Raw genomic sequence first — 15,848 nt, 5'->3', positions numbered from 1 at the left:
TCCATGCGCGGCTCCGTGGGTGACTGAGTGAACTCAGGGTCGGAAGTCTCGAGGTGCCCAACTCACTTCCAGGCACTCAATTACTTTCGGGCTCCCCGAGTTAATTCAGTCGCACACGGAGTTGCACACGGGCGGATATGCAGGCTAACAACTCCTCTCTCTCTCTCTCTCTCTCTCTCTCTATATATATATATATATATATATATATATATATATATATATATTAGTAATTATTATAACTAAATATATCCAACTAAACTCATTTAACTTTTAAATGAGCTATTTTCAAACCAAACTCGAGTTGTTCACAAACTATTTAATTTCATTACAAATCAAACTCAAGCTTAAGAATTAAAACTCAAATCGAACTTAAGTCGAGCTTGAGCTTAAGGAAAAACCAACTGAGTCTAGCTTGAACCTCTTACTATTTGGTTAGGCTCAGTTCGATTACACCCTTACCATAGATCACTATGGTAAATTCAGAAGTGTGAACAGCTCGTCGCTTCACAACCAACGTTCTAGGGTTGTTTTCCATTAGAGGAAATTAATTTCACAATGCGTCGTAGTTACGAATTGACTCGTAGATACTTGATTAATTGTGTAAGCGGTTTACCATCGTAGCTTGGCGGTAAGAGAATATTTTTTAAATTTTTACTGACACCAGATATCCAATTTACGTTGATTAATTCTGGGGTGACCAATCTAGTCTCATGAAAATTTTTTATTAGCCACTAAGATAAATCGGGACTCAATCGTAGTGGACAACCTACCAACTCAGTGTTCTTGGGTTAACCGTCTACAACAACAACAATAACAACAACAACAACCAAGCATTATCCCATTAGGTGGGGTCAACTATATTAATCTTTTTATGCCATTGGCCAAATTTTATCTTATTTTATTATTGCTAATAAAGTCTTTTTTGGTCTTCCTCTTTCTCATTGATATGTGTGTTTGTCATAGTTTCATATCACCTAATTGGAACATTTAATGATCATTTAAGTACATGCTCATACCATCTTAAACATGTCTATCAGAGTTTTTCCTCAATAGATGCAACTCTGACTTTCTCTCTAATGTTCTCATTTCTTATTCTATCCATCCCTGTATGCCCACACATCCACCTTAACATCCTCATTTCTGTAACTCTCATTTTCTGCTCATGTGCTCAAGTCATAACCCAACATTCAACTTCATATAACATAGCAGGTTTAACTATAATTTTATAGAACTTTCCTTTAAGTTTTAGAGGTACTTTATGGTTACATAAAACACCCCGCACCCTCTTCCATTTCAATCATCCTACTTGTATTCTATGTAAGACATATCTCTCAATCTCTCCATCGTTTTACAAAAATGATCCTAAATATTTAAAGCTCTCAGTTCTTGGTAACTCATCATCTCCTATCTTAACAATTGTCTCATTACATCTATTATTTCTAAACTTAAATTCTATATATTCTATTTTTATTCTATTAAGCTTAAAGTCTTTCCCTTCTAGTATTTCCTGCCAAGATTCTAGTTTAGTATTTACTCATTCACATATTTCATCTACCAAAACAATATCATTTGTAAATAATATGCACCATGGTACTTGATCCTATCCCGAATCTGAGTCAGACGAAGACCGGTCGAAATGTCACTGCCGTTGACAGAGAGGCGACTTGGACACCCCTGTGTATGTACTCGGTAAAATGGACCCCCCCTCCCCGCATGGGATTGACGGGCAGCGATGACTAAGCCGATGGTACTTAGGCTCTACGTATAATTAGACAAGCACAGGGAACATTACAGACCCGAAACCAAGGAAAAAATCCTCGACGCAGGTCCTTCGACGCTCAAGTCAGGTACTTTTTTCCCAAAAGAACAATATATGAAGGGAAAAGAACTGTAGAAGACAAGTGCGAATGTGCGCATACCTGACTAAGGAAGAGGGCCTTCCTTTTTATATGATGTTGCATACCTTCAAAGCCTGCATGTTGTCAGAGAATGTCAGGTGTCAATACCTGTTGGGTGAGAGAGAAGGTACGGTGGCCTCCTATTGGTGGAAGGAAGGTTTCATTCACAGATGATAGCTGACCATTGGAATATTCCCTGATGTATGGTAGCTATTCCTTGACAGGAGGTTACGATTCCCTGATATTGTTGTTGCCTAGTGTTTCTACCCTGCCCGGGTTTAGCTATGACTAGCTTGGGATGATCATTCGGGTGTGCCACTTGGCTTGAGTCTTGATGAGGGTACAAACTATGGTGAGGGCCTCATCTTTCAAGTTTGGATCGATAAAAGGCCGACCGAGAGTTGTCTTACTGAAAATACTTGGCCTGGTTATGCGGATCGGGCTGAGGATACCCAATCAGTTAAGGCAGGTTAGGCATTACTCCAGGCTACATCTTATGTCTCAAGTCTGGGACCCTGATCTGTCTGTACCCGACCGGGAATTATGTTGCTGATGACGTCAGGTAGTCTAATTCCTTTCTCCTCCTAACTGCTGATTGTCATGTCCCTTTGACTTCTGATCATTATGTCCCCTTGACTTTGGGTTGTCCTTGACTGACATTTTCTCTTGACTTCTAACTGCCTGACCTTATCAAGCTCCACCTTTATGCACCATTTCAGTACTGTATCTTGAATGTGCGTAATGAGTTCATCCATAATTAGTGTAAAAAAATATGTGCTTAGAGCTAATCCTATAGGACCATTTGTCACATGAGAGGGGGGAGGGGTGAATCATGTATACTTTAAAACTTATCTTTTCGATTTTTAAAATGAGTGCATAGCAAAATAATAGAAAATAAAATATGAGAATAAACAAAATGAGGTTGGTTACTTGGTTCAGAATTTTCGGTGACTCCTACTATAAGACTCAGGCCCCTCAGACCTATCGATGAGTAATCCACTAAATTCTCTACTGGAAAACTCCTAATAGAGTAATCGAGTACAAAAAGAATATCGGATAGTGTAACAAACTGTACTTACTTTAAGTAGGTATAATAAAAAATAATAGTAAATTCGTTACCAACACAAAAGATGAAGATCTGGATGTGCCTGTATGTTGGTGTCAGTCCTCCAGCAGCAGTCAAGCGTAGTAGGGCAATAGTACAGCTACGACATGAGAACAAAGTTGCAAAATGAACGTTTGAGCTTGAGTGAAAGTTCATATTCAAGTGTTGGCCAAACAAAGCTTTTATGGAGTGTTAAGGGTGCCTCCAACCCTACCCGAGGTGCCTACAACCTCAAAATCGATCTCAAAATCTTTAGGCTCTATCAACTCTAATGCCTGCAATTTCTATCTGCGCGAGGGCATCTCTAAGTGCTCTGAGTCGCCTCCACACACCTTCGAGGCATCTCCAATGTGCTCCAGAGCACCTCTGCACCATAAAAGATTTTTCGCGAACTTTATCTCCTCGAGGGAACCTCCAACCTATTCAGAGCACCTTCACACAGCTCCAAGGCGCCTCCTCGTAGCTCCGAGATACCTCAAACACTGTTCATTCGAGACTGATTTTTACACTTAACCCTGTAACAAAGTGTTAATCCATAAAATAAAATATAACCTACAAAACAGAGTTAGTACAGTTAAAATAAGATGATTATTAATTAGATTTTATCTTTCCAAGACCAGAATCTAGTCATGGTCTCAACTTAGACATCCGAAATAGTTTTAAATTGGACCACACCTATAGTCCCACCGGGATTCGTCCTCATTGGATCACTCTCCTTAGTGAGCTACCTTTACTTACCATTTACAGTCACTTGACTTGCCTCTTATCCACCAGGTCTTCCCACCAATTATCAGGTCCGCAGATCCAACTGGACTTTAGCCAGTTGTCAGGTCCCGCAGACCCAGCTGGACTTTCTACTGGATATTGGGTCACACCTTGACCTATTTGGACTTTGTGCCAGTTATCAGGTCCTCAATTTAACTGAGCTTCAGCCTAATGTTAGGTCTTTTAGATTTGTCAATTCCTGCACACTTGGTAAAGAAATTAGACAAATATAACACTAAACTTTAATCTATTTGTCATTCATGAAAACCTGAGTTTGACCATTAGTGCTAACTACACCAACAAATCTTTAATATAATCCTATATTTATTGAAAATATTTCAGTTACTCCACCTCAAGTATTTACTCTGGTTATTAAATCCTCATACATATCCTTAATTAGTTCAATATATGCTATACTAACACCTCTTTTTTCTAGAATTCTCTATATAATTTCTTTGGGACTCTATTATAAGCCTTTTCTAAGATAATGAATATCATTTGTAGATCTTATTTTTACTCCCTATATTTTTCAATTAATTATCTAAGAAGATGTATAACTTTTATTGTCGACCTTTTAAGCAAGAACAGTCGTCGTGGTCTCCTTCTTTAATCTTTTTTCTATTACTTGTTTTCAAAGTTTCATGGTATAACTCATTAGTTTAATACCCTTATAATTTGTACAATTTTGTACGTCTCCCTCGTTCTTATATAAGGAAACTAGAATTCTTATCCTCCATTGATCAAATATTTTTTTTTTTCAATATCATATTAAATAATTTTATAAATCATTCAATACTTTGTTTCTCTAGACACTTCAATACCTCTATTGGAATATCATCTGGTCCAATGACTTTTTCATTGTGCATCCCATTTAAAGTTTATTTTACCTCTGAAGTCTAAATTTTATGCTAAAAAATTAAATTTCTATGCTTATTTGACCTACTTAAATTACTTAAGTTAAGTTGGTTATTAAAACATTTATTAAAAAGTTGATAAAAATATATCTTCCACTGCTCTTTTATTTTTCCATCATTTACTAGTACCCTATTACATTCATTTTTAATATATTTTATTTGGATAAGATTTCTTGTCTTCTTTTCTCTCACTTTAGTTATTCTATAAATGTGTATTTCCTTTATTTTAATCCAATTTTTAATATAATGGTTCAAAATTTTCATTCTTTACTTCATTCACTACTTTTAAACATCTTTCTTGGTTATTCTATATTTTTTAAAGTTTTCCTCATTCTTATAAATATATAATTTCTTATAAACTATTCATTTTTCCTTTATTTTTTCCTGTATTCCTTTTACTCACTGAATATACTTTTAACTGTTATTTTTAACTTTGATATTATATTATCGCATGTCGTATTAGAATCACCATATATTTTATCTATTACTTATACTCCTATTTTTTTAATATATATTTTACTTTATATTTTTAACTTCTATCATTTAATTTTCAAAATCATATTTATATATTTTTAATTTTATTAACATTATATTTAAAATATATATTTAATATTGGATCAACTGTCTATTAAAAAAATATTCATTAATGGGTTAAATTGAGACTCGATTCTCGTATAAAATTAAGGAGGTATTCCGCCGTGTTGCACAGGGAGGTAAAATATTTATTATTTATTTATTTATTTAATGTAAAATGTTCTTTTTAATTTTTTTCCGTTAAGTTTCTATGCATACGCCATCGTGACAAAGGACAAAAGCCCCGCCGTGGTCCGCACACTGGGCACACCTTCAAACATACAGTCAGACGAGCCCAATAACCATTGGTGGGTGGAAACAATAGAGAATGACACTATCGTCGTTCCAATTTGAGCACGTGGTGCTAAAAATAAGAGAGAGAAAGAGAAGGATGCGAGGCTGGCGTTCCAGTTCGGTTTGTGTCCTTCGCTGGTCTCTCTGGCATTGAATTCCGTCTCTTTCGGTCCTCGCTTTTTAGGGGTGGCGACGCCGCCTCGTTCCGTCTCCTTCCATCACGCGCCGTTGCAGTACCCATCCCGCTACTCGCTTTGCCATTCGGATAGAATCTCACGGCCAGAGGCCCACGCGATGCATCCCTCGCGCCTCGCCCCAACCTCAGGGTGTATAATTGCGATGGTTATTCGCCTGGAGCAAATGGGAGGATGAGGAAGAGATGACGACGTTGTTGTAGTGTGGCTCTCGGATCCACTTCCAAGTATAAGTCTTGTGCTTTTTTTTTCCTGTTTGATTTGTATTCGATCGGTGATGGGCGGCGGGGTGGTGGCGCTGTTGTGGGTATCGGTTGCACTCTGCTCCGCGTCTGACTTCCCGGAAAACGTCATCTTTGGCGGTGCGTGTATGGATGGTTGTGGCCATGGGTTTGGAGGTGGCGGTAATAGGAGCATCGGCGGAAAGGGAGGATGGTGGGAAGAGGGGAAGGGGGATTGGAAGGCCGAGATTTTGGGTATGGCTCGACATCTGGAGACGGTGGAATGGATGACGACAGTGAGGCGAAGGATTCACCAGCACCCGGAGCTAGCCTATGAGGAGGTCGAGACGAACCGGCTCATCCGATCGGAGCTCGATGCCATGGGGGTGGATTACCGGTTTCCATTCGCTGGGACTGGCGTAGTAGCGAGCATCGGCACTGGTGGGCCACCATTCGTTGCCCTTCGTGCGGATATGGATGCTTTGCCTATTCAGGTTGAAGAGGCTTCCCTTATCTGATGAATTGCTCAAGCCCAAAGAATGAAATTTCTGACTTAGAAATTCAAAATTATCCCGGTGCTTCAGGCCTTAGGAAATCGTTAATATCATAGATAGACATTCGTCTAACCTTTAGTCTGGTTTAGAAGATGCAGAGCCAAACATGCTTTTCAGCTGGAGATATTGGGATGTCACTAGGATGGTGTTTGTCTAAATGTTTCCGATGCCTATTTCTCGGTTGTGTATTTTCAATTTCCATGGTCCCCTTTTGTTGCTCTGATTGTATATTTCGGTCAACCAAGAGTCCTTTTCCTTTTTATTTTCCAAAGAAAACCTTGGTTTTTCTGATGCAAGGAGACTTAGAAAGGACCATTGAGTTCTGATGTAGACAGTGCATTCCTAACTAGTCGAACCTTCTACAAATGCAATCTTACAGACACATATATGATGGACAATATTGGTTAGAGTTTTTTCTGTAACAGCAACAGCCAAAGCTAGATTGGAAATGTAGCCTTTAGTTGGACAGTGTTGTTTGTCATTTACTTAACGGATAGATTGGAGAAAGTTTAATGCTTTTGTTGTACTTGAGTATCATGGAGACAGAAGGACATAATGCGGAGTAGAATTTTAAATGACATGCAAAAGCATTTAATCGATATGTCGTTTCTTGATATATTTGTATGATTTGGAGGACTTGTCTATTCTATGTTCTCACTTTCTTTCTTTCTTATTATTGCTATTATTTTTTGCATTGATACTTGTACTTTACAAGCACAACTATTAAAATTTCAAATTGATTCTCTTGTCTTTTATCCATATGTTTCAATCCAGGAAGCTGTTGAATGGAAGTACAGAAGCAAGGTCCCTGGTAAAATGCATGCCTGTGGGCATGACGCACATGTAGCTATGCTCTTAGGTGCTGCCAAGATATTAAAGACCCGTGAACATCGTTTAAAGGTTTTTCCTATACTTGCATCTTCACTGATATGTATGAGACCTATAATGGTTGAAATTACTGGACCTAATGATTTTACTTAAGGGGAGCCTTGGCGCAACGGTAAAGTTGTTGCCATGTGACCAAAAGGTCACGGGTTCGAATCCTGGAAACAGCCTCTTGCAAAAAGCAGGGTAAGATTGCGTACAATGGATCCTTCCCCGGGACCCCACATGGCGGAAGCTTCGTGCACCGGGCTGCCCTTACTTTGCCTTGGCTTATTTTCTCATAGGATTATCATCCAAACTTTGTATCCTTATCTACATAACATTTAGACTCCATGCTTGAAACATAGTTGAATTTGATGTGCAACACATTCTCTGGGCTTAACTATTACTGAAGGATAAACCATTTGAGGGCCATTCTGCAAATGGCGTTCAAATCTTTGCCTGAAAAGTTCTTTTTTTCTTGGAAGTATTGCTGCTCTTCTCAAGTTATTTTATCCTTTTTAGTCAATATGATTGAAACAAATTATGACAGCTAATGACACTTTCACCATATCATAACTTTTAGTCAATTATTTCTTTGTTTTTCTTAGGTTAATGCTATTATAATGAGTATCTACTGTTGATTTGCTTAGTCTTTTTATCATTACTGAAGTGGATCATATAATATAGCTAAATTCTGCAACAGAATACTCAGTTGAAGAAATCAGGAAATCCGAGAACATGAAATCATGCAAGACCAAGGCGTTATTGAAGAATTAAGATGATTTCAGATTTTTTCTGTTCTCTAGTCTGCCGTCTTATCATTTTTTTGGGGTTCATACACACTTGAAAAATAATAAGGAAGATTCCATTGTTGGTCAATCTATGTTCTACTTTTATGGTTTTCAGAGAGAACTGCTGAAGTAGAATTGCAAAATTTAGACCCAGTCTATGAGTTAATCTCTAGCAATTAATTGACTAATTTACTGACTATAACTTCAAAATCTGGAATTCTGATACTACTTTTTGGAACTGAGATTATTTTCACTGTGGCAAGGTTTGAGTTGTATCTTTGTGTCAGTGTTTAGGTCTTTGAGTAGAATACTGTCATACTACATCAATGTGTTGACACAATTACAATACTTATTCACTTTCAAATACAAGTTTATATCAATTAAGAAATTATTTCCATTTATATCTGAGAATAATATTCCAATATTATTACAAGAATCTTCACCACCTTACTGATACCAAGAGGAGGGTCGTGCATCGAATGAGACCTTGGTTCCTTAGCATCCTTGTGAGAGCAACTCCATAAATAATCCTCCTATATGATATGTAGTACTATGTTCTACATGTGTCTATTAATATGGTTCGATAATCATGAGCTTCATTTGGTTTGCTACCCTTATATCAAGCTCATTGATACTGACTCTTAATAGGTCTAGTAATTTGATCATAATCTTGGGTTGTATGAGTACAACCTTGCTTACATGTCTAGAATTTAGATAATGAAGTCTGGGAGGATAAGTTTCACTACCGCTTTGTGCTTCTCCACTATCATTGCCTCCATTAGTAGTTGTACTATTGTAGATGTCGTCACCATGATTTCAAACTTCTTATTGGATGACAATATGAGAAGGTGACTATGTTTCGAAAAGGTGATGATGTTTTGTCATCCACCGAGCTCTTGCTCTTCGATTACATTGAATCATTTGTGACCAATTATCAATTTGCCCTTTCTCTTGTTAGCTAGTTCTTATAGAATAGATTTGATGGATTTTCTTCTTTTTATTAGGGACTGCAGAATCTTTTCCTTTACACTTGCTTATGACCTTTAGTTATATTTAGGGTTGAAATATTTGAGAACGTACTTGTTGAGATTCAGATAATAGAAATTCTTAGTCAATAGTTGCTTTATCACCCCTCTCCAACATCTCGTCTACTTTGCACTTCTTTAATCTTTTAGGGCAAGGAGTTGAGTTGGTTATGGTAGATCTCCTACTTTATCAAATAAATGGATTTTCAATCGCAGCAATGCTCCACTAATCAATCACTGGATCACTGTCATTTTGAATGAAATTAATATCAAAGTAACATAGATTATAATAAACATAGACCATCATTGGAATTTTTATTGACTTTTAATTAAACATATATTATAGTAAATATAAATTATCTTTTCTAAGTATCGATAAGATTTGCAATTTTAAGTGTGTTAGAAATTGGACTAGTTTCTTTTACAGTTGCAAGATATATCATGCCACTTACAAAAGAATCTATCTTGCAATCTTTTTTAGATTTGGGTTGGACTAATATATTGTAACCACCATTAAGTTGTAAAAGAAATAAGTGAACAAATTTAAAATAGTCATTTATATGAGTAGATAATTAGTATTAATAAATTATTCTATATTTATGAAGATCTAATTTATATCTGACACTGTAAATGGATTACCTCTCTCGAAATAATTTACTCTCATTAAATGCCTTAGTTTTTTTTTTTCTAGTTGATTTTAGTTTGGGTATTAAACTTCTTAGGGATTATAGGAAATCATCATTTATGGCTAGGATATATTAATTTAGATAGGTTGGATTAAGATAAATAGTCAAACATATATTATTATCAGCAATCGATGATAAATTTTCTATTATTGAAACAATTATGTACCTACCAAAGAAATATGATTTTCCATTTGGTTGTCCCATCTAACAATGATTATATCAATATAATGTTAAAACTTAGTGGGCAATTGTAAGGGCTTCTTGATTTCTTTTGTTGTTTTGTGAATTAAGTGGTAGATGTTGCCCATTTGTAGCTTTTTCTCCATTCCAACTTTGCACAAAACATACACAAAGGCTCTATGTAATGTAATTAAAAAAATTCAGCAGATATAGTTAATTTTGTGTGCTTCAGCACCTCAGTGATGGTAAATTATTGACGTCTTTCCAATCCTCAAAAGTAAACATGACATTCAATCCAACCCTTTTTTGGACAATAACTCTACCAAGTGAAAGTGAGTTGTAAACCTAATGCTCTTGGTCATACTCTCTCCGTTAACAAATTTTCTCATTAATGCATGAACTTAAATACTTAATGATACTTATAAAGATTTTATTAGGTAGCATTTGATTAGGTAGATTTTTTAAGTGAGTTGCAAAACTAATTAGCTACTTCAGGTATAATTTGATTGAAGTGGGAAAATTTTATCTAATGAATTCCTTTTTCATCTTTGCGTAGGCATCATCAATCTTAATCTGCATTTTAGCATTGTCTATAAAGGCCATTAGATCAATATCAAAATATCTAATCCATACCTTCATCCTATGAAAAGTAAGAAACGATCAATGTCACCTCGTGATGAGGGAACACAAGCACATGAAATTTTTCTTATGTTGGTGTGCAGTGTTTAAACCATTTCCTTAACACCAGTTGAGTCAGTTTCACTAGCACTAGTTATTACACAAACATGTTGTATTTGTTGCTCATAGTTACATTCAGCTTGAGAGGCACGAAGTGCACCTAGAAATTCTAGCCTATCTACAATATCATTGTAATTGCAATATGACAAGTTCATTGTAGACGACTTCTTCAGAAGCTCATTTATCAAACTCTCTATATTGTTGTTGTTTGTATTCTTTACATTTTTTTTTTTTTGAAATTAAGTTCCTTCTTGATTGTGCGATATATTTCTTGACTCATGATCACCAAATCAACAAGACAACAAGCCAACAACCTCCTCATTGAATTCCACAGCTAACTACTGAGAGCTTTCTACTTTAACCAACTTGAAGCTACTTCAATTAACCTTCATATGTTTTCTCCTCTTAGTTAGAATTATTTCTCTTGATCTCCTCTTCCATCTTCCCATGATTGGCAAAGTTCCTCTTCCGGCTTCATGGGTTGAATCCAGGCCAATTTAAGTTTCTGTTCATGTCGATCAAGACAAAATCCATACCCTACTTCTACATAACATGGGTGGCACTATTCTGGGTGGCATAGTGATTTAACCCTATGTCACCTTGTGCCATGTGCTGTGCTTTGTTTGAAAAGATACACTTTTGCATTGTCAAAGATGACCAATAAATTTTATAATTAGAGATATTGAACCAATTCAAGTTGAAGGAATAAAGGGAGCGGGAGTTCAAAGAAATTCTACTTAACATAATTAAAGATGAATTAAAAACCAACATATTAATTTGAATTGCATAATATTGGCAATATTTTTTTTACAGCGGATTAAGCTCCACAAATCTGACTTTTATCTAAACTGGAGGTGTGTTCCATGTAAAAGACATCTAATTTCCCAACTATAAGTCTTGAATAAGTTCACCAAAAAAAAATACTCTAGAATAAATTTTATATAAACAACCATAATTATTATTATAATGAAAAAATAAAGAGAGACAATTGTTTGTGAAGTATGTCAAAGTTTCATATTTGAGAATTTGGTTTTATTACTATGATATTTAAGTTATATATCTTTGTATTTTTCAATTATATTAATAATAGTGGGAAAGCTAAAAATGGTCAATGTTGGTGACAAACTTAGATTAAAAAGGTTGAAAGTTGTGTTAGGTCTAGACATTCAAAATCAACATTTCTCTAAACCTATGAACATAAGTAACCCTATTTTTGTGAGGCTAGGTCATCAGCTATAAGTAACATGAAGTCCTTTCACTACTCAAGTACCTTGGTGTGCAAAGTCAGGGTGTAAATGAACCAAGTCGCTCATGAGCTATTCGAATCTCGATTCGATAAAAGCTCATTTGAGCTTGTTTAATGAGGCTCATTAAAATAAACAACCAAGCTCAAGTTTCACAATACTCGGCTTGTTAGCTCGTGAACGTGTTCGTTAGTAAGCTCATGAATCAACTTTTAAATGAAAAAATAATAGTTTGATATTGAATTTATAGATTTTACATTATATTTATGAAAAATATAGACAAATATATTAAATTTATTTATTAGAATAAAATTGTAAATTTTAATAAGAATATTATAATTTTCTCTAAATATATAATTTAGTTGTTAATGAATATTTAAATTTATAATTTATATTTATTAAACTCGTTTAGGCTCGATAAAAGCTCGAATAAGCTCGTGAGCTATGAATATATTCGTTAAATAAAGCTCAAACTCGGCTCAATTATAAACGAGCCAAACTCAAACATTCAAGAGTTCGGCTCGACTCAGCTCGATTACACCCCTATGCAAATGTGCACTTAGGAGGCCACCTTAAAGAAACCCTGCACATCAGCTTCCCTGCATAGGGCTCAATGGAGGGATAAAATTAATGTAACATACCCGATTGATTTGATTCTAAATAGTTAGGGCAAGCACTATGTAGTGAAGAGGATGATAGAGGGCAAGTGCTTTTACTACCTTTAGTTATTTCTTTGTGATATGCGTGTCAAGAGAATAATATAATTGGTTACCAGGATTATATTGAAGTTTAGCATTCCCAACCTTTCATTATTGGTGTCCTTGTGTACTTAATCACTTTTATCAACACATCATCATGAAGTATTGATTGTAGCTATTCACATATGCGTAACTGCTTCGGTCGGGTTAATGACCCACTTCACCTTCCTAATCAGGGATCATTCTTCTAAACTGGGGATTCATCAGTAATACATTACTCCTCTTATAAGGCATTTGCTTATCTTTGTTCCTTTTGATTTGTCTGTATTTCAAAATGTAGATAATCAACATAGAGAACATTTTGGATTTTCAGTTCTGATTTGGACAATCTTATTTTTTAGTCTTTTCATAAATTACATCTTGATAGGGGAGCCTTGGCGCAACGGTAAAGTTGTTGTCATGTGACCAAAAGGTCACGGGTTCGAATCCTGGAAACAGCCTTTTGCAAAAAGCAGGGTAAGACTGTGTACAATGGATCCTTCCCCGGGATCCAGCCTTTGTGCACCGGGCTGCCCATAAATTACATCTTGATAACAATTGTGAGTATACTAAGCTGGAGGCTCAGTGATTATGCCATAGGTTTTGGTACATCAACCTAATTGTTGTGGGTTTGAACTGATCAGATGTCTGATTCTCATGTCAGAATGATGCCATTGCAAAGTACATTTGGTTAAGAGTGGAATCTTATTTATTACATTTTTTGTCCCTTCACCGCTTTGATCCTTGAAAATCACTATTGGAATAACAGTCAAATGTGAGCTGATCTCTCTCCATTGATTCTGTTTCCATGGATGCAGGGAACTGTTAAGTTGCTTTTTCAGCCTGCAGAAGAAGCTGGAATTGGTGCGAAGAGAATGATTGAGGATGGTGCTTTGGAAGATGTTGAGGCTATCTTTGCTACTCATGTTTCTCATGAGCGTGCTACTTCTGTTATTGGCTCCAGGACGGGACCTTTACTTGCTGGATGTGGTTTCTTCAAAGCACTGATAAAGGGCAGAGAAGGGCATGCTGGAAATCCACACCACTCAGTCGATCCCATATTGGCTGCCTCAGCTACAGTGATAAGCTTACAGAATATTGTCTCTCGTGAAGCCAACCCTCTAGATTCACAGGTTAAACCACTTTTTCCTGTAATTCATATAATTAATAACGTGATTCATGATCCAAAAGAATATTGTTTGCAGAAAATTTTGATATAAAGACCTAACTACTTTTTCTGCTGTTCTTTTGTTTAATTATTATTATGCTTAAAATCAATTGTGCTTTTAGTTCAAAGCAATCTTGTATGAATCTGAAGCAATAATTTATCTTTCTTTTTCGAGACACGAAGCCAATGTTAATATGGTTTGGCGAGAAAACTATAATAAATTATTTGCCAGTGTTTTATGTAGGTGCAGTGTTAGTTCCCCATTCTTGTAAGTGAACATGTATTTGACCTGTGATAGTTTGCAGCATTCCTCATTCAGTGAAACGTCAATCATCTGAAGATGAACCGCCATTGAATTTAACCAGCTAATGAAACTTTTGATCCATTCATTGCTGCTTCAGTTTTATTTTTCTCAATGCTGTTCAGCCTCTGATTCGTTTCAGGTAGTCTCAGTGGCCTCGTTTAATAGTGGCAACAATCTTGACCTGATTCCTGATTCTGCAACCCTCGGTGGGACCTTTAGGGCTTTCTCTAATACAAGCTTTTATCAGCTTCGGCACAGGATAGAACAGGTTACAGTGAACAGACTGGACATCTCTGTCGATAATAAAATTTCGTTTTTTTTTTTTCAAATTTTGCATTTTAACTATTCATCTAAAGGTACTTACTTCTGTACAGGTAATTCTGGAGCAGTCGAATGTCTATAGGTGCACAGCTTCAGTGGACTTCTTCGAGAAAGAGAGATTTTACCCACCTACAGTCAATGATCACTCCATGTACGAGCATGTGAAGAACACAGCCATCCATTTGTTGGGTTCCCAAAATTTCATGGTGGTTCCACCAATGATGGGCGCAGAAGACTTCTCGTTCTACTCCGAAGTGATTCCATCAGCCTTCTTTTACATTGGCGTTAGGAATGAGACGTTGGGGTCCATCCATACCGGTCATTCTCCATATTTTATGATCGACGAAGATGTTCTTCCAACTGGGGCTGCTGTACACGCTGCAATTGCTGAGAGGTACCTTTCTGAGCATGGCTAGGATTTGTTAGGCTGGGAGGGTGGAAAGTGTTCTACGTCGCTGTCGCGGTGGTGCTGTGTAAGTTAACTATGTTCATGAAATTATCAACCTCATTCAAATGTTCTTAATTGTCTGCCTTCTCAACTTGTTTGTAGTTTCTCCTTGGCATCGAGCTGCAACCTAGAGTGTAGCACGTCTAAAGATCCGGAGTGTGTGTGATTATTGCGAAGATTGTGTGCTTGTGGTTGCTGCTGTGATCTCCCACAAAAGGGATGTTACAGGAGGGAGTTTTAGGAATTCCAACACTAGGAGAGGTCTCAAAGTTGAAGGAAAACGAAGAGAAAAATCTATAGTACAACTATTCGATGCCGTTTTGAATTGCATGTCTATAGTGAATTATTCGACAAACAAATTTAGGCAATGAGTATCGGAGAAGCCTATCGGTAAATGAAGGATTTATAATAACTCTTCAATTGATATCTCAACAATTTGTCTATTGTTAGAAGGATTCCTACTTGAGAAATCTAACATAAGATTTTTGCTGAGTTTCTGGTACATTTATGAAAGGGAAACTATTATATTGCCCTAGTCCCCGTTTATGAAAATCTAGTGTTGTACTTGAGATATTTGTCTTCGAATAAATATGCTATGCTATGCTACTTGGTAACATTACGATTATAGATAATCAAGAATCATGCCGGCAACCGGTGTTCAAACTATGCATATGTTCATTTCTTTTTAATATGAAAACATTGTTAAACTATTGTACTAATGTTAAGTTGTTTTTCGGAAGGAACGCGTTGCAGGGTCCGACTGTAACGTCTCGGCAAGGACCGCTACATCTCCAGAACTCGGGTGTAGTGATAAATATGCA

At 36.3% G+C, this 15,848-nt stretch overlaps 1 protein-coding gene across 1 annotated transcript; it reads left to right on the top strand.

Moving 5' to 3' along the window:
- The first annotated feature begins 5,640 nt into the window (after positions 1-5,640).
- On the top strand, positions 5,641-15,641 carry LOC121981382 (IAA-amino acid hydrolase ILR1-like 6). Its single transcript, XM_042533863.1, has 6 exons — positions 5,641-6,458; positions 7,293-7,418; positions 13,605-13,919; positions 14,398-14,526; positions 14,633-15,052; positions 15,130-15,641. The coding sequence occupies exons 1-5, from the start codon at positions 6,021-6,023 to the stop codon at positions 14,993-14,995; spliced, it is 1,371 nt and encodes a 456-aa protein (XP_042389797.1). The 5' UTR covers positions 5,641-6,020; the 3' UTR covers positions 14,996-15,052; positions 15,130-15,641.
- Positions 15,642-15,848: the final 207 nt, after the last annotated feature.

Source organism: Zingiber officinale, chromosome 5A, assembly GCF_018446385.1.
Source record: "Zingiber officinale cultivar Zhangliang chromosome 5A, Zo_v1.1, whole genome shotgun sequence".
Taxonomy (NCBI): Eukaryota; Viridiplantae; Streptophyta; class Magnoliopsida; order Zingiberales; family Zingiberaceae; genus Zingiber; species Zingiber officinale.
The sequence above is the reverse complement of the archived record's forward strand: the minus strand, read 5'-3'. Positions and strand labels throughout refer to the sequence as shown.

Bases quoted from the DNA above. Each gene is read 5' to 3' on its own strand.
- LOC121981382 (XM_042533863.1), top strand. From the start codon at position 6,021: ATGGGCGGCGGGGTGGTGGCGCTGTTGTGGGTATCGGTTGCACTCTGC. The intron at 7,419-13,604 runs GTTTTTCCTATA...CCATGGATGCAG, and splicing joins CCCGTGAACATCGTTTAAAG to GGAACTGTTAAGTTGCTTTT. The intron at 14,527-14,632 runs GTTACAGTGAAC...ACTTCTGTACAG, and splicing joins TTCGGCACAGGATAGAACAG to GTAATTCTGGAGCAGTCGAA.